Source organism: Rhinatrema bivittatum, chromosome 8 (assembly GCF_901001135.1).
Source record: "Rhinatrema bivittatum chromosome 8, aRhiBiv1.1, whole genome shotgun sequence".
Taxonomy (NCBI): Eukaryota; Metazoa; Chordata; class Amphibia; order Gymnophiona; family Rhinatrematidae; genus Rhinatrema; species Rhinatrema bivittatum.
This window is the reverse complement of record NC_042622.1, coordinates 225,248,535-225,269,545: the sequence shown is the minus strand read 5'-3', so window position 1 is coordinate 225,269,545 and position 21,011 is coordinate 225,248,535. Positions and strand designations below refer to the sequence as shown.

Below are 21,011 nucleotides of genomic sequence, written 5' to 3'. Positions count from 1 at the left end.
TCATAACCAAAACAGCTCCCCAGCCTCACTGTGCTGACTATCCAAATCACTGTTCAATTTGAGCCAGCTCAATCACCGGTGAGGAAAAAACAGTCTCACAATGAATCCATGGTGTTCATGTGGCATCTTTTGACGAAGATGAGCCCTCAGAATTCCGTTGTAGCCGTCTTCCTCCCTTCGTAACATGTTGCCACTGGGGAAGTTCCTCATGATTCTGCCTCGTGATCGGAGGAATTCACAAATTGGGGGCGGAGAAGCCCACAACTTTCAGAATCGCTGCAGCCTCTTCTGGTGTTTTCACACGGTGTGAGACCCCATTTATAGCAAACCACAAGCCAAATGGGTGCAACCATCTGTAGCACACGTTCTCCTTGCTTGGCAGGCTCGTAATCTCCCGCAACTTCTGCCTCTTCTGCAATGTAGTTAGTGAAATGTCCGCAAAATCAGAAAGCTCGTGGCCCTCTCACTGCCATGTACTTTGTTTTTGAGCCATATTAAAGACCTGCTCCTTAATAGCATAGGAATAAAAACACTCTATAATATCACATGGTTTGTTGGCATTCTTGGGGCCTAGCAAGCGATATTCCCTGTCAGTTTGAATTTCCAGAACTGTTTTTGTAAAGAAATAAAGTTTGGCAAAGCTTGAGCACCACGTCGGGACAATTCACATATTCTGGAGACTCAGGGATGCCCCAAAATTGCAAATTGTTCCTGCGTGAGCAATTTTCGAGGTCCTCCAGTTTTCCAGAGAATAACTCATTCTCCACTTTTGCGGCCTCCTGCTCCTTACGGATACGCCTCAATTCCTCCGATTGTGAATCTATTTGGACATCTGATTCATCGATGCTTCAGCCCACATCCGCAATTTCCTCTTTGAATTCAGAAATCAACGTGGTTATCTCCTGCTTATAAGCTTTAATATCCTGCCGTAGGTCACAAAACCAACCGCGAAACTCTTCGCAACTGGTTTAAGTCAGAGCCAGAAGGTGCAGGTACTGCCTTGGGGCCTATTTCCTCCTCCATGTCTTTCCCAGATGCCATTGTTTCCAATACAGCCTTGTGGGCTTCAGAGGATTTCGTGTAGGAAAACTTGCGCATTTCCAAAAGGGTAGAGCTTTGAGAACAACTGTAAATTACTCACGGATGCCCAAGATCAAGCACAGATTAAGCTGCTTAACGGCGGAGCTGTCTTAAGTAACCATTCACCCCGATGACGTAATTTCCTCTCGCAAATCACATTCTCACGCTGTCTGGACCAGGTCATCAAAGCAGTCACTGACTGCATTAATCGATACATTACATTTCCTCGTGACAGGCAGGACTTGAAGAGAAGTTTCTATGCCTTCGCACACTTTCCCAAGGTTGTCGGAGTTATTGACTGCATTCACATGGCCATTGTTCCACCCCGTCAGAGGGAGTAAACGTACCGCAGCAGAAAGCTCTTCCACTACCTGAACGTGCAAGTGCTCTGCAACGCTCAAATGTGAATCCTGGACGTGGTGGCCAGGAACCCAGGAGCAGCGCATGATTCCTTTATACTTAGGCAATCGGGCCTCTTTGACAATTTTGAGGCCGGCCTGTATGGTGACACTTTTCTTTCTCAATTGCATCTCTGCCTATGGGTATGTGGCTAATAGCATTCAAATGGGTGGGGGAGAGGGCGGCTATGGGGGAGGACACGATCGGTGGCATGACAGCTGCCCTGTGCGGTCATGTATGTAGCTCATTGGCCTTTTTCTGCCCATGTTTCTGACACCTGTCAAAATAGTGCTGAGTGAGCAGCCACTCTATATGTAGCAGGTCTTTATAGGCTAAAAGGTCCCATTCGTATCCTTCCCTTGGGAGCTGTTACAACGTAAATCCGAACCGTGCACTGTCCACAATGCCAGCACAGCACTATCACGTGTGGTCCGTTACTGAGGCCTCAGGAAGATAGTCGCACACTGTTTCTTACAGTCTGCAATGCATGTTTCTGGCCTGCCGTATCACTTGTGTATGGGCTCACTAATGGGTTTCTGTGCGAGGACAGACTGCACAGCTGCCACGGACGTTCGCCTGCACAGCGTGAGGTACGGCATTTGCTGGTAGCACAGGTGTGTCACCTCTTACGTATGTATTCAAGGTTGCCAGGCAGCTACACACTAGTAGCCTTTGCTGGGTTGCGAGGGCCTGTCATGCAGTACTTCCAATACCCACATGAAATGGTGTAGTCATGAACAGATGAGCTCCTTTTGGCAACAGCTTGCCTGCACATAAAGCGGCCAACAACAATCTTAAATGCTGTTAAGCAACGCTAATCGGATTTTAAGGCTCAGCAGAGGTACAGGCTTCCTTATACAGGCTTACTGGATGCTGTGGTTAGCCACTTACATCTGCAACTGAGAATGGTAGCATTCACGCCTTTCTTCTGTCATTGCTGCAGGAGACTCAGGGTACGGTTGCAGGCCCTGACATCTCACCCCCATATACATGCCAAACACGCCAGCAGAGATGGGATACAACGAGGCCTTATGTGCAACCTGCTGCGTCATAGAATGCACCTTCGGCAGAAATTAACGCCAGCCTTTGGGCAGGCATTAATTTCTGAAAGTAAAATGTGCGGCTTGGCTGCACATTTTACTTTCTGTATCGCGCGGGCGCTATTAGTTTTGGGGGGAGGTTTGGATGCGCGTTTTCGACACGCTATTACCCCTTACTGTATAAGGGGTAAAGCTAGCGCATCGAAAACTCGCGTCCAAACCTGGGCTAACAGGTGGAGCGCACTGTACTGTATCGGCCTGCAGGTCAACAAAGAATACAATACAGAGAGGACTGCATGGACTATATAGGATCAGAGCAGGACACCTCACTAATTGCAGTAGAAGTGTGTAACAGCACTTACTGATGAGCCTACAGCATAGCAGCTGTTCTGCACTACACAGTAGTGCTCACATGTATGTGCATCAGCAACGCCATGCAACCATGAAAGCATAGAAATGTCTGCCGTCATGTTGGTTACGGTACTATATGCAAAGTGTTTTGGACAGGAGTGGCGAGGCAACGTGCTTTACAGGGCCTCTGAGATCACACCTGCACTGTTGCAAGTAGTAGGTGTAGGTTAACAGTGAAGATTGTGCATATTTTGAGGGAACAAACACATGTGTGTACTGCTGCAACATATAACTTATCTGTGAAGCATAACCTACTATAATCTTCCAGCAACCTGCCATCTGCAGATGACAGTGAGTCTATGTGTAACACGCCAGTTTAAGGCATGTAAACCCTTGGCCTGTATGATATGGGTGTTTGATGAGGATAAATGTGGCTGCGGTAAGAATGGTTATAAACTATACTGTCACGGTGACATCAGAGATCACTGGAATTTACAAGTGAAGGCTGGACAGTAGCAGATTCACTATCCTGCCTTCACTCACCTGCAAGTGCATCCTCCCGTAGGTTTCCCAAGAAGGCTACGCCACCTACTTAACATCATGACAGCCAAGACCCTCATCTTTTGCACATCAATTGTGATACGTTTCACAACTTGCTGTACTAGGGTGCATGCTCTGAGAAAGAGGAATGCTACCTTTGAAGGAGCTGTGCATATATTAAAAACTGCACCAAGTAACAGTCACTTTCAGCCAGGCTGTAATGGAAGGTGTGATCCCAAAGCAGTGTGATGCATGCAGTATTGTGGCCACCTGTCCTGCATGGTATGTCAGTACAAGCTACCATTTCATGACATCTCCCTAAATGTCATGGAAGCAACACCAACACTCTCTATACCTGCAGGCATGCCAATTACACGATGGCTCGATGTACATATGCTGCAAAGTGGAATGCGGTTATAAATCCTAGTGTGACCTCACTCTTTAAGTGATCAGGCACTGGTGTGACGCTGGACTGGGAATGTCCTTGTGAACTGTGAGCACACCCACTACAGAGGTATAACTTCACCTGCACACATTTAAGCACTTCCGAATTAGGGTGTAATATTTACTATCTGTCAGTACAACATTTAAGTGTGTCCCTCTTACTTAACCCTGCAAGTTGCACCTTCACAGTTATTTCAGATTTACAGCATTTGTGTAGCTGTTACTCTCCAGGGTCCAGGACCGTGTGGGGCACCATGACAGTTACGCCACTATGACATCCACATGTGACCGGGAGAGAGAGGTCTGCTGCTGAGGGCTCGCAAGCCACACCATGCTAGCTAGGCCACCGAGTGTAATAACACGTGCCTCGTTTACTTTCACTATGAGGCAGAACACATGGTGGCAGCCACATGTGTATCATGTAATGTTTACGGACAAAACTTTACTTCTAGTACAGAGCATTGCCAAGACAAATCCTGAGCAGCCAAATGTGTTTTATGCTACACGGTGACCTACACAGCCAAGCAGTGAGAGAAAGGGGATAGTGAGTAGAGCAGCAGCTAAGAGGCTTGAGGTGGACCTCCCCTGGAAGGGGAATTGGTACGTGAGGCCTACAAGGCAAAGTGTGTTCGTATAAGCTTTTGCCTAATCTGGCTGCCACTCAGCGTGGTCTTGTGGGCTCGTGCAGGGAGACATGGGGGATCCCGCTGGAGATCGGGACGTGGGTCCATTGGTAGTCCGTGGTGTACAGCCACATTATGGAAAACGCAGCACAGCAACACAATCTTAGCAACTTTGGGTGGGGCAAACATTAAAACTCCACCCGTCTTGTCCAAACAGCAAAAGCGACTTTTCAGAAGTAAAAACTGCTTTTCTGTACACCCTTCGACTTAATATCATGGCGATATTAAGTCGGAGGCCCCAATAGTAAAAAAAAAAGTATAAAAAAAAAATTAAAAATCGGCTCACAGGTCGGAAGACGGATGCTCAATTTTGCCGGCGTACGTTTTCCGAACCTGTGGCTGTCAGCGAGTTTGAGAACCGACGCCAGCAAAATGGAGCATCGGCTGTCAAACCCGCTGACAGCTGCCGCTCCTGTCAAAAAGGAGGCGCTAGGGACGCACCCAGGAGAGTGGCCTGTGCGCTCGCCAGCTCTCCCGTGCGTTTTTCTGTATCGGCCTGCTAGTGTGGTCAGCTGAACAGGTTATGAGTGTACAGGCTGCCTCCATAGTAACCGCCACTCCGTGCTCAGTGTATAGGCCTACTGCTCCCACAGATGTCATGTGCTTGCCATGACTGATGATGTCCTTTAGGTGCTGCCATCTTGACAAGCAGGAATTTTGTGCCACCTAAACCCTTCAGGGGCCCATGTCAGAATCTTGCCTGTCACAGAAGTGTTACCTGTGGGCAGCTGTAGATAATGTTTGGGGAGGAAGGAGTCACACCGACTAATGACCTATTACAGCAAGCTGCCACACACCCGTTTTTCGTTTACTGGCAAACATTGCTGGAACACAGGCCTTCCACATGTGTACGTGCAGGAACTGTTAGCATGTAGTCCCCGCTGCTAACATAAGTGAGTGTGTGACTCGGCGACTGATATGCTGTGTGTGGCTTGCTCACTGAGTGCGTGAGGGTGGTTTTGCTTTTGGAGGTTGCTCCCTTGGGCCTGCGTTCCAACACCCCTTAGCAGGCAGTGTGTGCCCCTAAATTGATCACAGACACCTTTTGCACTGCTTGGATGGAGTGGCTGCTCTCTGGAGAGGGTGTGCCTCTGACAGGGCAGCATATGGACAGGGGTAGGAATGGTCTTACACCTTTAACTGCTCATTTTCACCACACACACTCACTGTTTATATATACTGTTCAGTGAGGGGCAGAGGTGTGCAGGTGGGCACGGTGACACATCAAACATGCTGGAGAACTGGAATGCTATACTGCACATTTGGCTGTTTTTGTCACCTTGGACTCCTGCCCCCCACCGAAGTAAGTACACAACATATTTGGTTTACAGTGTAAGCTACAAATGTATGTGGTCACATACCCTTGGTACTCCTGACAGAAGTAAGGGGACAGAAATTAAGCTTGTGGGTCATGGACACTCCAAGTTCCCACTTTACACCACCCAAGCTGTTCATGCACACTATATAATGTGTTGCCCATGAAGGTACAGAGCAGGTCACTTACAGTCACATGTAAACAGGAGTTAGCAGACAGTATGGTATGTGAAGAAGGCAACTAGAGGCAATAGTGAAGGGCCACAGTAAGGAGTTTCTTCTTTCCTCTGGATGTCTTGTTTCCCAGCATACACAGAGCTTTCATTGTAATGGCATAGTCCATATGGTTTTGCAGAAGAGGACAAGTGGAATGTGGCAGGGCTTTGGATTATGCAAGGTCATGTGGAGAGCAAACCTTTTACTTTTGGTACCATTAACACAAAAACCACATAATGAAAGTACACCCCTAGAAAATTGATATTTCCAAATAGTGAGCACTTTATTAGCAAACACATGTAGTGCACTGTTTGAAATAAAGGCAATGTCTTAGGTAATCACATTCTGTAAGGACAAGATAGCAAATTGCACAAAACTATGTACATTTCATGAACAGCACATTCAGTGTAAACCTGTAAATTAATAGATGGAAATAGCATCATGACATATACAGGCATTGCATCTTATCCTCAATGCACAATCATGATTACAACTAAGAACATCGAAAGAGGACGTGGCACCCCAAAAGGTACAGTAGTGCTGTAAAGTAACAGCTACATAAAGCACTACTATGTGTGTAAACACAAAGGCCCCAGACAGTCCATGTTGAAAGAGTGCACTGAAAGAGGACAGCCTAAGGGTCACTGCGTCACAGTTCAGCATGAAGGACGCAGGAGAACAAGCAAACTGTTCAGCATGTAGGCAGCAGAAATAGGACTGCAGAGTGCTGCATCACCACATCAGGAGCTGTACAAGACCCAGTAGTATGGAGGCAGGAGGCCCAGGAGGAGACCCAGCAGCATGGAGGCAGGAGGCCCAGGAGGAGACAGAGCACCTTGGAGCCAGCACTTGTAGGAGATGAGAAGAGACAACACCCCACAGCTTGGAGCAGGAGATGGGACAGGCTGACAAGAGACAGCAGCTGCAAAGTGATTGTGGGCTACTTAAAGTAGGCTGTAATAGGCCCAGAGGCTCAAGAATGACTTCTTAGTAAGTGTGCTGCTTGAAAATGCTTCAGAAAACACCATCCATTGTGCATAGCGGCACAGCAACTCTGTAGTGAGGACACGCTGAGCTGGTTTCTTCTATCTAGACAGCATAGCAACTCTGTAGTGAGGACACACTGAGTGGTTTCTTCCATCTAGACAGCATAGCAACTCTGTAGTGAGGACAAGCTGAGCGGTTTATTCCATCTAGACAGCATAGCAACTCTGTAGTGAGGACATGCTAAGCCAGTTTCTTCCATCTAGATGACACAGCAACTCTGTAGTGAGGACAAGCTGAGCGGTTTCTTCCATCTAGACAGCATAGCAACTCTGTAGTGAGGACATGCTAAGCCAGTTTCTTCCATCTAGATGACACAGTAACTCTGTAGTGAGGACACGCTGAGCGGTTTCTTCCTTCTAGACAGCATAGCAACTCTGTAGTGAAGACACGCTGAGCCGGTTTCTTCTATCTTGTCGACACAGCAACTCTGTGAAGAGCCCATCCCTTAGTGGCCATTTTGTTCATTATTTCAAGGCCCCTTGCCACTCCATGGCTTTCCACTTGGGGGGAGGGCATATGTTTTGGGGGGGGCCTACCCCTGCCGCGTCTTCCGTCTCCAGGACAGCTGCGGGGTGTGGATGCGAGGGATGCACCTGATAACTCTGACAGCTGCACCACCATGCGCTGAAGTATTTGGGTCACCACATTGATGAGGTTGCTATCAGCTGCAACAATAGTGTTGGCATTTTGGGTGTTGGCTGCCATGGTTTGCTGCAGGATCCTATTTTAGCAGTCTACAGATCGTCTCAGGATGTGTAATTTCTCCCCACAAGTGCCTGACTTCACCTGCAGACATGCCCACCATGTGGTCTGGTGATGTTGAGTCCACAGACTAGCGTGGGGTGCTGGTTCCTGCTAAGTGCTCATCTGAAGGTTGCCAGTCCAGATTCCCTTCCTCCATTAATGTCTCCAGATTGAGGTCATCTTGAATTGGGATTCTTGAGCCTAGGGGCTGCATCAAGAACATGGCCTGTGATTGCTCTGCCTCCTGCTGCTGATGCTCCTCCTCCCACTGTGTCTCAGCGTCCATCTGTAAGGGCCTCTGGAGCATTGGTATAGCATCCCGGCTGGTCCCTGGGACTTCCCAGCTGGGTCCTGCATGTTTCTGGCTGGGACCGGTGGCTTCCTGCTCGAGAGCTGTGGAAACAGAGAAGAAACAAAAAAGAAGACATAAGTACATAAGCCAGCAAGTATGGTTTCTTTCTTTGGCATCAGAGGTGCACTTTGGTTCTTTGCAAAGTGATCATCTTATGCCAAATTATGGGGCCTATTTACTAAAGGGTTTTTCCCATTCTGTGTCTAAGAGAGAAACTCCTAGTAAATGACCTCCTATGTCTACACCCGTTGCTATTTGCTCATTTATGGGTGAGGTGAGCTTACCGGCGGTGGCTCGTGTGGTGTCTAGCCGCTCATCCATGCCCTCAAACACGTCCGGTCCCAGCCTTTCCATCAGTCGCTGCTCCATCTCCGTCAGTACTATGGGACAGGGGGCCCCTCCTCCAAATTGGCATTGATACTTCCATCTCGCTGCAATCTTGGTCATGATCTGGGCTTTTACATCCCGGTAGCAATGGGTGACCTGCTCCCTGCTTCTTTGCACTCCACTGTGACGGCTGATGGCCTGGGCAGTGTTTTGCCATATTTGGTCCTTCGCTGCCTTAGAGGTCTTTGCTGCGCGGCTTCCGAATAACACGGTATAATGCTACAGGACACCAGCAATGAGGAGCTCATTCTCTGCCACACTGAGCTTTATGGCCGTTTCTGCCATGGTGCTGCCTGGGTACCCGAAGGGGGTGCCACGTCCTCTCCCCTCCCTTCCTTCCCCCACCTCCCCCTGGCCTACCAACTCCTTTCCCCTCTGCTCTCTCTCTCTCTATCCCTCTGCTGCCTTACTCCTCCCACCACTCTTTCTTGCCTAACGCTTTTCCCCACCTCCACCTCCCCATCCCTTCCCTCCTGCCTCTCTCTTCTTCTCCCCCAAGCCCTATTCCTTCTCCTCCTTCCATTGGCACTCCCGCCCTCCTCCTCCCACTCCTATCCTCACGCCTCTTCTCTCCTCTTTTCCCAGGTCTATCATGCTTCATGCTCTCAGCACACACACACACTTCTCACCACTCACACAAACACACATACTCCTCCTCCGGCCCTCCTCCTCACACACACAGTCCTCTGCTCCTGCTACACTCCTCCTCACACTCCTCTGCTCCTCCTCCACTCCTCCTCACCAGCTCCACAGAAAAAGACAAACAGGACTTAAAGCTTTCACTCCAACAAATATCACAAAATACAAAGGGGCAGATTTTAAAAGCCCTGCACGCTTAAATCCAGCCGGATTTACGCGCTCAGGGGACTTGCGTGCCGGCGCGCCAATGTTGCATAGGCCGCTGGCTCGCACAAAGCCCCGGGACCCGCGTAAGTCCCGGGGCTTTGCTTGGGGGGCGTGTCAGGGGCGGCGCGGCATTCCGGGGCAATGCGGGGACGGGGCCGTGGGTGTGGTGCCAGCCCGGGGTGTTCCGGGGGCGTGGCCGAGGCCTCCGAACCAGCCCCCCGGGCCGAGGAATGGCGCACCGGCAGCTGGCTGGCGCGCGCAAGTTATGCCTGAACAAAGGTAGGGGGGGATCTAGTTAGGGCTGGGGGGTGGGTTAGGTAGGGGAAGGGAGGGGAAGGTGGGGGGGGAGGGCGGAAAAAAGTTCCCTAAGTAACCTAATCCTGATTAGGTTATATGCTCCTCGAAGATCCAATCTGGAAAATACCCGGGCTCCCTGTAAGTGGTCAAAGAGCTCAGAAATTAGAGGCAACGGGTATCGGTTCTTGATGGTGATAGCATTTAACCCACGGAAATCGATACATGGACACAGAGGCCCATCTTTTTTTCCAACAAAGAAGAAGCCAGCTCTAGCCGGAGATGTGGCTCGTCGAATGAATCCCTTCTGCAGATTGTCTTGAATATACTCAGTCATGGCATGAGTCTCCAAGGCGGACAAGTGGTAGACCCTACTACGAGGTAGTATAGCTCCAGGAACCAGATTAATGGCGCAATAAAATTCTCGATGCAGAGGCAAGGTATCGGTGGCTTTTTTGGAGAAGACGTCAGCAAACTGACCATACTGAGATGGCAAACCCTCAAGGAGAGAGGCACAGATATAACTACAGGAGGGAATTGTTCCCTTAAGGCAGGTCTCCTGGCATGCTGGACCCCAGCGATATTAAGTCGGAGGCCCCAAAATTAAAAAAAAATTTGAAATTAAAAAAAAAAAAAATCATCCCGCAGCCCGGAGGTCGGAAGACAGACGCTCAATTTAGCTGGCATCCGTTTTCCGAACCCGTGGCTGTCAGCGGGTTTGAGAACCGATGCCGGTAAAATTGAGCGTTGGCTGTCAAACCCATTGATAGCCGTCGCGTCCTTTTACCGTGGGCCTTCATTTAAATACTTGATTGCGCGCCCAGAAGAGTGGCCTGGGCGCACGTTGGGCGAGCGGGCACTTGCCTCAGAGCGCCGGCTCTCCCGCGGGTTTTACTGTAGTGGCCTGAATGTTAGGAAAAATCTCTTCACAGAAAGAGTGTGGATGCATGAAATGCCCTCCCAGAAGATGTGCTGAAGACAACAGTAATGGAATTCAAAAGGGATAAACACAGGATCCATAGTGGCTAGAGGATGGAAATGAAGAAATGGGATAACGTGTTAACTGTTGTGAGGCCCGATCGCAATCGCATGCGATCGGGCCTCCCTACCTCTCTCCCGCAGGCTGGACGGGGTCCCTCTACTGGCGGTCCGCGGAGCGTGGGCAGCGGCATGACGGCAGCCTGCCGTCAGAAGACAGTGTCCGGAGAGCCGCGGCTGGCCCTGCACCTTAAAGGGGCCGGGCCGCGGAAACGAGGTCGGCCCCAGAAGTGGACGTCATCTGTGAGGGAGATTTAAACTCCCACAGGTCCTGTGGATTGCTGTGGTTCGTGCTGTGCGTTTCCTTCTGACTCCTGCTTTACTCTGGTTTTGCCTTGCCTGCTGCCTGCCTGGACTTCGGATTGGACTCTGGTTTTGCCTCGCCTGCTGCCTGCCTGGACCTCGGATTGGACTCTGGTTTTGCCTTGCCTGCTGCCTGCCTGGACCTCGGATTGGACTCTGACCTTGCCTTGCCTGCTGCCTGCCTTGAATCCGGACTGGACTTCACGCTGCATTAACAATGCTTTGTTACTGACCCCTGCCTGGAACCAGGACTGCTTGTCTGGTTGTCTTCGGCCTGTACCCAGATCACGCTGAGGCCCAGCGAAGGGTACTGAGGGGTTGTGGTACCGGGACTTCCACCTTCCGGAGGTGAAGGGCACCTAGTTTCCTCAGGTGGGTGTTCTCTCACTCTGGGTCAAGGGTCCACAAGCATAACATTAACATTAGGTGTAACATTTTTTCATGGGGGAACCTGCATGGAGCAGCAGTTACAGCCTTCAATAACTTGCTGAGCAGACTGGATAGACCATTTGAGTCTTTACTATATTACTATGTGACAAAAATAGTGCTGGACATAAGAACATAAGAACTTGCCATGCTGGGTCAGACCAAGGGTCCATCAAGCCCAGCATCCTGTTTCCAACAGAGGCCAAAACCAGGCCACAAGAACCTGGCAATTACCCAAGCATTATACTTCTGTTAAATATCTAGGAATAAACCACCATCAATAAATGTGCATTTAAAGGTGAATTTTAAAAGCTCAGTGCACGCCAAAACTGGGAAATGCACGAATATGTTGGGTCGGTGGGCACCAAGTGGATTTTAAAAAGCCTCCCGGATATGCATGTATCTCCCGCTGCGTGCACAAAAATATTTTCCCAAAAAGGGGGCAGGGCATGGGCATGAGTGGGCGGGGCTGGCTGTTCCTGGATTTCACATTGAAACCACCAGGTAAATACTTACATGCACAAGCGCATGCTGGGGTCCCCTGCCTCGTAACTTTACTTCTGTTTTGGATGGCATGTAAGTCATAAAAAATTACAAAGATCAGCGGGGTTTTAAGGGTCGGGGCTAACAGGGGAGAAAGGAGGCTATTTAACTAGTGGGGTTAGGAAGTCCTATCCCTTATCTGGGCGAACTGGGAACAAACTGGCAAAATGGCCAATTGCGTGGGCACACATGGCTTTTTAAAATCCCCACACTTATGCGGTAGAAGCGGAATCTGCGCGCATAGGTGCACAGCCACTTAAAACTTCGCACACGTGTGCGCGCGCTCAGCCTGTTTTATAACATATGCACGCATATACGTGCATATGTTATAAAATAGCTGTGTCCATGGGTGAGAGCCAGCAAGTGTGTGCAAATGTGCACCCCCGCACCTGTTTAAAAGTTACCTCTGGGGGTAATTTTGAAAAGGACTTACACGTGTAAATGTAACTACTATTGTAGCAATTTTCAAAAGCCATTTACCTGCATAAAGTGCACTTACGCAGGTAAACCCTGTGGACAATTCTATGGCATACATGGTAGCAGTTTTCAAAAGGCCACTTACGCAGGTAAAGTGTATTTACACGTGTTAAACCCATTTTTAAGCGTGTAAATGCTTTTTTAAAATCAGGTCCATAGCCATCAACTCCTTAGGAAGATTGGTGTACAAATGTTCTTATTAATAAAAAAAAAAAAAAATGGAGGAAATGCAAAATTACAGAAAATAGATGTTTAAAGCTCTGTTGTCCTGAGTTAGGTGAGAATGTGAAGTACAAAATACTCGGCTGCTCCCCCACCTCATTTTTTTTCCAGCTTTGCTTAGAAGCTTGTACAATATTTTAGAACAAAACACTACAGCATTGGTCTGCCATCAGGGTGGAAGGGAAATTCAGCGAAAGGCGGGCTGGAGAGAGCCTTGTCCACAGAGACACCTCCCAGAGGAGAGGACAGGAAACTTATTCAGGATCTGGAAACGCAAAGAAGTTGCAAAGATGCTGGGTTTGCTGCTTCAACCGGATTGAAGGGCGGCAAGGAAGAAATGAGCCTTCTTCAGGGGAGAATGCAGCAGATGCTGCTCTGATTTTAGTGGCATGGAACTGATTTTCTCCGGGTCGTCTCCCATCCTTCTAAGTACGGAGCTTCCATGGTGATTCTTTGTCCATCACTAGCCCCGGAGCCAAAACAAAAGATTTCTTGGGAACTTTTATATATGGTATAGTTTACCAGTAAAATGGACAGCTCAGCACCAGACAAGGTAAGTAAGCTCTTTTATGAGAATTCCTGGCATTTTACAATTGTTATTATTATTATTATTTATTAAATGTGATATATGGCAAATAATAAAAAAACAATCGAGCAGTTTTCAGATAAAATCACATACATAAATTTATATAAACACAACATCATTAAAATAATAAACTAAAACAACAACGATGACAACCACAAAAAAGACATAATGATAAAAAAAAAAAAATCAAGGGCAATCCAAAGCAAAGTAGTTCTGCTACTGTCTGAAATAACCTAACAGCTCTTGACGTCTTTTGCTAAAACCCCCCAAAATAACTGAATTCTAAAAAGCCAGGCCTTCATATGTAATTTAATTCACTGTGAATGTCTAATGAGAGTGAGCTCCATGACAGTGGGATTTGGTAACTAAAAGAGATATGTTTTACCTCTAATCTCAAACAGAGGGAGAGGGAATGGTCAACAGTTCCAGTTTCCATTGATGGCTGATAGGGAATCAACAGATCTGAAAGATATTGAGACTGGAAAATCAGACAATCAGGGGCAGATTTTAAAACCTGCACATGGGCGCAGATTTGTTCGCGCAACCCGGTGCGAACAAATCTACGCCCAATTTTATAACATGTGCACGCAGCCATGTGCATGTTATAAAATCCAGGGTCGGCGCGCGCAAGGGGGTGCACAATTGTGCAACTTGCGCACGCCGAGCAGCGCAGCCTGCCTCCATTCCCTCCGAGGCCGCTCCGAAATCGAAGTGGCCTCGGAGGGAACTTTCCTTCCGCCCCCCCCGCACCTTCCCCTCCCTAACCCGCTCCCCAACCCTACCTAGAACCCCCCCTCTTACCTTTGTTGAAGAAGTTACGCGTGCCAGCCAACAGCCGTCCCGCAATCCCGGGCACAGCGGCAAATGGCCGCTGTGCCTGCAGGCTCAGGCCCCGCTCCGCCCCTTTTTGAAAGCCCCAGGACATACGCCCGTCCCGGGGCTTGCGCGCGCCACCGAGCCTATGCAAGATAGGCTCGGCGCGCGCAGGGGGAGGCAGGAGTAGGTTTTCAGGGGTTGCGCGCGTATCTTATGCGCGCAACCCTTTGAAAATCTACGCCTCAGCATTTTCCGGATAACTCAGATGTTATCCTGCTAAATGAACATTAGCCGGCTAGAATTTAGCTGGATAAGTTAGGGGCATTCCAGGGGTGGAACTGGGAGGAGTTATGTTAGCCGGCTACATTATCCGGCTAACTCTGTTATTCAGAGTTTGTCCAGCTAACTTTGCTATCCGGACAGTGACTGAAGATGGACCCTAGAATTTTTAATTTAACAAAGCATTATATTGGTAGGCAATGTAGATTCTGAAGTATTAGACTAACTTGGTTACATTTCTGTAATGTGTAAATCAAATTAGGAGCAGTATTCTGCAAAAGCTGCAAACACTTCATTCTATGGAGGTATGTTTCTTAGATACAATGTTTTCCCACTATGCTTTTCAGTTGCAGATTAAGATCAGTGATTTACGTTCAGTAACTCGGTACAATTTTTTTTTTTTTCTGTGGTCTAATCCTTTTCCTTTGCTCAGGGTCCAAACAGTCCACAGTGGGTTCGGACGGCAGCGCATTATTCCCTTCCTGCCGCCCCTCCCCCACCCATAATTACACAGGTTCTCAATCTCAGCCAAAAGGCCCAGAAGGAACCGTCCTTAAATCATGACTCAGACCTTACTTTTGACCTTAGCGTAGGACTGAGAGGTGACGGATACATGCTTGCCTTGCAGTTACTCCTGAGCATATTTAAACAGGTGAACTATACTAGCAAGTAGGAACCAGTAGGAATCAGAAGAGAAGATGAGGAGGCTGATTTGCTTGTGGTGGGTGATTTTACGATTGATCGGGCACTGATTGGAAAACCATTAGGAATTGCTGGCTTGTGGCATGGATGGCTTACGAGAAGTAGAGAAAGTCACCGTTATCTGTGTAATACCTGAGCCCCTTTACTGTCCGCCCTGAGCTCCATACATGATTCAGGACTGTTTGTCCAAGTTAAAAACAGGAAGCCCCTCCTGAGATTTCCTGTTTCCCTTCGTATAAACAAAACTCCCACCGCTTCCACTCTCCTGCTGCCTTTTGTTTTCCGTAATGGTTCTTTGCCCAGTGTGCAGGACAGGCCAACGTTTTGCTGTCAGACTTACTTGGTTCTTCTGGGGCTAGGAGGATTCACTGAGCTAAGGGGTCAGCTTAGGGTACCTAAATTTTCCCCTCTGAAAATTGACTAGGGTTGAACGCTTAAATTTGGGTCCCTAAAAAGTGGGTGACTGTGGAGGCAGAGCTCAGGCAGGGTATAAAGGTGTGAGCCTCTAGTGCTGGTTTTCAGTACCAGACACATAAAGTGGGGCTCTAAATCTAAGCAAATGAGCTGCAGACCTAAATTTAGGAACCAGGGACGGTAACTTTCGAACCGGACACGCGTGCGCATATTTGCGCGCATACGTCGGCTCGCGCCCAGGCGGGTGGTCATTTTACAACATAACGCCTGTATCTGCTTGCACGTTATAAAACAGCCTGACTGCACACACACGTGCGCCAAATTTTAAGTGTGCGAACACAAATCCCGCTTCTACCGCTTAAATCGGAGAATTTTAAAAAGGGCACACACCAGCACCATTCCCAGGTTTACCAATTCGTCCCCTGGATTGATAGCCTTCATTCCCCCCCCCAGTTACCCCAGCCCTTAAAACCCACAGATCCGCCTAGGTTTGCATTCATAGCAGCAGTAAAGTTAAGCAGCAGGGAGCCTCGGCGCGTGCTGGGTCGTGTCAGTATTTACACGCACCTCTTAGGTTCCTGCCCAAGCTCCGCCCAGACTCCACCCACAACCCTTTTGGAAAACTTTCGAGATGTGCGAAAATCCGCTCGGCGCGCGCGAGCCCGACTCCTTCACGCATCCCCTAATTAATGTGCACGCCGGGCTTTTAAAATTCACCTCAGTGTTAGGTGCCTACATTTCGGAGAATTTTCAGCTGAAAATGTAGGCAGCTTAAAATTTGGCTGCGAGGCACTTATGTGAAGCATGGACTGTTAGCTTGGAAATTGACTGCTAAGGTTATCAACTGGGCCCATATTACCTGTGCAAGCCTGTTTTTGCCCCATTCCTTCTAGAAATTTCTCTAGGCCTTCTTAGAAAACCTGGAATGTTTCCTTAGATTACTCCTTTCACCCTCATCCCATCAACCTGCAATGCTCCATCCCGCTCCCTGCTAATCCACACTCTTTCCCGCCACCATCACCACCACTTTTTCTTTTCCTCCACAGATGACCCCAGCATTCTTTCCCTTCCAGACCCCAGCGCTCTCCTTTGCCGCCATCCCTTCAAGACTCACGGCTCACAAAACGTGTGCACCCTTACTGTGCCCTCAGCTGAGTCCCAAGCCCTGGAATCGTGGCTGCGGTTCCTTCCCCACATACGGCCTACAGTGCATGTGCTCCATGCACACCCACCCCCTCCCCTCTCTGTAAGAAAGGCCGGGACAGGAAGCAGAGAAAAGCCAGAGCTTTGTAGTGTTTCCCTCAGACCCGGCAACTGATGCCCCTTTCCTGAGTTTCTTCGGGGGAAATCCGAAAGGTCTGTGAAACATCGAAACTTTGTAAACTGTTGTGATGGCGAAACCGAACGACGGTATATAAAACTCGATAAAATAAATAAATAAATAAATAAATAAATAAATAAATAAGGGACCAGCAAGAACAGAGTCTCATTGCATCATGTCCTGGGATTTATTCTGTTACTGTTCAAACTTGATTTCCTGCCTTAACAGTATAAATATCAGGGTAGATTTCAATTGATCAAATAAAATATATAACACAAATATATAGTACAGAAGCGCTAATTACAAGTCATTAATCACTGTTAGTATAACGCGGTTGTAAAACAAACAAGGCCTATTCATTAAGATCTCGGATACAAATGCCTGCCTAACCTGAGCAGTAAATAAGCGCTACAATAACTGCAGTCACAGTGAGAGGGAAGCCTCTTGGATGAACAAAGAATCATGACTTGAATTTCTTTCTAAAAAAAAATAAAAAATATATATATTAAGGCTTCACATTTCTAAAGGGATTAAGTTCCATAACATTGGAGCAGAGCCACTAATCACCAATTTCACTAATGAAGGTGGAGGAATAGTTTGTAGTGATAATGAAGGCCTTGGGGCCTGCCTTATAATCACTGTGGGTGTTCCTCAGAGATGAGCTGCCAAATGTTTGCTGAACCAGAGGGTCCCTGAAAATATTTAACCCTGGAGTGGAGAAATATTCCTGAGAGCTTCTTGTTCCTCCGATTAGCACTGAGCTTTTTTTTTTTCATCAGTAAATGGATATAGGGTTATCAGTTCTCTTGAGCAAGGTAGACCATCTTGAGGAGAGGCGACTGTTTCTGTGGTTGCCATGAGATTGTGAGTTGTTGTTCTTTTTATATCTTGCTAGTACTAGTTTCTCCCTTTTTGCATCACTCCCCTAATACAAATGTGGCTGTCATCTGCCCTGCTTCCCTTACTCTCTTATCTCCTTAGTCTATCATTTCCTGGCCTTGGTTACAGCTGTAAGATGAACCTAATAGAAGGTGTGTGCTAAGACCACTGGAAGGTGAAAGCCCCATAAAATTTCTCTGGGAGGGACTGGCTTAAAAAATAAAATTTAGAAAGAGATTAGATTGCTGGGGAGGGGAGGGGGGGGTGCGGAGGCTGGTACTGTGGCATTAACTCTTTCACCACTGTGCTTCAGGTGGAGCGTGATGTCCTAACCTGTGATACTGGGGAGGGTGACCTTGAGACAGCAGATGCGTGGACGATTCTGAGATATGAGGAGCACATTACGAAGCTGCTGGTCACCATCACAGAGCTAAACAACAAGATTGAGCACCTGGAACAAAGGGCAGCCAGGTAAGGCCCTTTAGTCTTAGTACTTTAATAAAGGTGTATGTTCTCAATCGTCATCTTTGCACCGAGTAGGAATCTCCTTGAAATCCCCTCTCCAAACGTTATGCACTTATGTGCAACAGGAGAGCATACCGTTGCTCTGGCAGGCCCTTCGATGTGGAATGCATTGCCTGCACCTTTGAGGACTGTTTCAAACTTGAAACATTTTAGAAATAATTTAAAATTAGTTTGCTGAAGCATTTGCTGGGTAATCAGGATGTGATAAGAGCTGACATCAGGGCAGTTTTATGTTAATGCTATTTTGTTTGATGATGATGATGATGATCATTTTATTTGTTTTTATGAATAGTTTGTTATAACTGCCTAACCATTTTAATTAAATTAAATTAAGTGGCCAACGAATACAGAGGGACTTATCAAGGCAGCAGGATATTGCAGTCTTAAAGGCAGTGATTTGTACAAGAAAAATACGGGATCTTTTATTTGTAATTGACTAGATAAAGAATACAGACATGGAAGATCCGTATACCAGAATAGGGCCTGTCGAGATCCTCACACTTGTCTGTGTATCTTCACTAGAGCTGGGACTATCCCCTGTGTATATCTGTACAGTGCTGCAGTATAGAAATGCTAGATAGTAGTAATAGATTTCATCCTCCTTGTTTTATGCAGAGAAGATGATGAATATACAGATCAATGCTCTCAGTATACCTCAAGTCTGCCTAGAGAGGTATGGAAGCCCCCTTACAACAGTGTCTTCGAGCATGTGTCCTTCCCAGATGCCTATGCTCTGGAAGGTGAGTATAGGCAAACTGACAAAACTAGCTGAAGTCTCCTCTCAGACCTGTTGTGCAGCAGTCTCAGATATTCCAGTATTGAGAACCCTCCCCCCATCTCCCCCCCTCTCCCCTCACACAGCTCTGCCAATGCATCTCACCTCTGTTCTGCAGCGCACCCTACTATTCCAGTACTGAGATCCTTGTACACAGCTACCACGAAGGTTCTAGTTTATGTCTGGTTACTTTTAACTTTTTTTCTTCCCAGATAAAAGCTCTGATCTCTTCCTGGAGCTTCAGAAAGTGGTGGCATCTCTGGAATACGTGGTGTATTCCAAACGTAACCACGCCACTAGCTCATACGGAACTGCCACGAGTGATGGAACCTTGAGCCTGGCTGGGGAAGAATGGATACCGATTGCTAAGGTAAGATGGAGTCTGGAAATGGAATGGCAGATCTTAGAGGGTACCTCCCCAGCGTAATGCAGGGAAGGCAACCCGAGTTTTTCCATTCTACCATTGCTCAAGGAAGAGTTTATAATAATATTATTATTTATTTATTGAAATTTGTATCCCACTTCATTCGTACCAGACGCTCAGAGCATCAACAATAGCATAAAAAAAATCAAAAACAATAAACACAAATACAAACAAAAATCAAAGCCATAACTCCCATCAGCAATCTTTAAACTTCAAACTGCTCTCAATTAGCTTGACCCATACGACAGATTATAGCCTCAAACCTTCTTCTCTGACAGACTCAGTTTCCTATCTCCTAAACATAGCCTTAATCAGGAAATGCCAGCAGGTCAGTCATCAGCCTAACCTTCCTAAGCAGATCATTCCAGAAAGACTTGATTTCAAGTAATTTGCACGCGATAGAATTTACTGGCAGATTCTCTAGCTTGGTTAACTGGGATGATCGTGTAATTTTCAGTGATGCATAAGGCACTAATCTTTCCCTCAAGAAACCTGGAGCCAAGCCCTACAAGGCCTTGACGACCAGAGTCAACAACTTAAACTGTGCTTGGGCCAAGACAGGTAACCAGTGAAGGGCCATTAAAGCTGAAGTGATGTGTTTGCTTTGTTTCATCCCCATAACGAGGGACACTGCATCAGTATCTTGAAAAACCCGATAAATAGGGCATTGCAATAGTCTATTTTGGCAAATACTAAAGACTGAACAATAGATCTAAAGTCCTCAACTGCCAAAAAATCCTTTGAATATGTCTGAGTTCATGTAGGGTGAAATAACTACCTCAAGTCATGGACACTGCATATGTTTCCAAACTGAAATGCAAGTCTAAATGAATGCCCAGCATATGTACATCTTCAAAAATTGGCAAAATGACCCCCATATAACTTAATTCCTGGACCTGGTTGCTTCCTAACTTACAATTGTTCTTATCTGGTAAGCGTAATCTTAAGTTTGTTCACCTACAACCAGGTATCCCAAGGGTGCATATATTTGAATGTCATCAACATAGATAAACTCCTCCAAACCAAGATCTCTTATAACTTTTGCCAAAGTCAGTAGATAAATGTTGAAAAGGTCTGGGACAAAAGCAACCCTTGATGAACTCCCAAATGAAATTTGGCATTTAGCAGATAAGGATGAATCAACCAAAACTTAAGAAATAAGACATACTATACTGGGTTAGACCAAGGGTCCATCAAGCCCAGCATCCTGTTTCCAACAGTGGCCAATCCAGGTCACAAGTACCTGGCAGGATCCCAAGGGGTAGACAGATTCCAAGCTGTTTATCCCAAGAATAAGAAGTGGATTTCTGCAACTCAACCTTAATAATGGTTAATGGATATTTCCTCCAGGAACTTGTCCAGACTTTTTTTGAATGCAGCTACACTAATAGCTTTCACCACATCCTCTGGCAATGAATTCCAGAGCTTAATTATGCATTCAGTAAAATAATATTTTCTTATATTAGTTTTAAATGTGTTACCTAGAAACTTCATTGTATGTCCCCTGGTATTTATACTTTTTGAAAGGGTAAACAACTGATTAA

General features: G+C 47.1%; 1 protein-coding gene across 2 annotated transcripts in view; it reads left to right on the top strand.

Annotated features, from left to right (window-relative positions):
- Nucleotides 1-12,938: 12,938 nt before the first annotated feature.
- USHBP1 (USH1 protein network component harmonin binding protein 1) overlaps nucleotides 12,939-21,011 on the top strand; it is a 132,524-nt gene continuing 124,451 nt past the window's right edge. For both annotated transcript variants that reach the window (XM_029613775.1, XM_029613774.1), the window contains exons 1-4: nucleotides 12,939-13,299; nucleotides 18,057-18,214; nucleotides 18,884-19,008; nucleotides 19,256-19,413. In XM_029613775.1, the coding sequence (XP_029469635.1) occupies nucleotides 13,276-13,299; nucleotides 18,057-18,214; nucleotides 18,884-19,008; nucleotides 19,256-19,413 (465 nt within the window). In that variant the 5' untranslated portion in view covers nucleotides 12,939-13,275. The remainder of the gene's footprint in view (nucleotides 13,300-18,056; nucleotides 18,215-18,883; nucleotides 19,009-19,255; nucleotides 19,414-21,011) is intronic.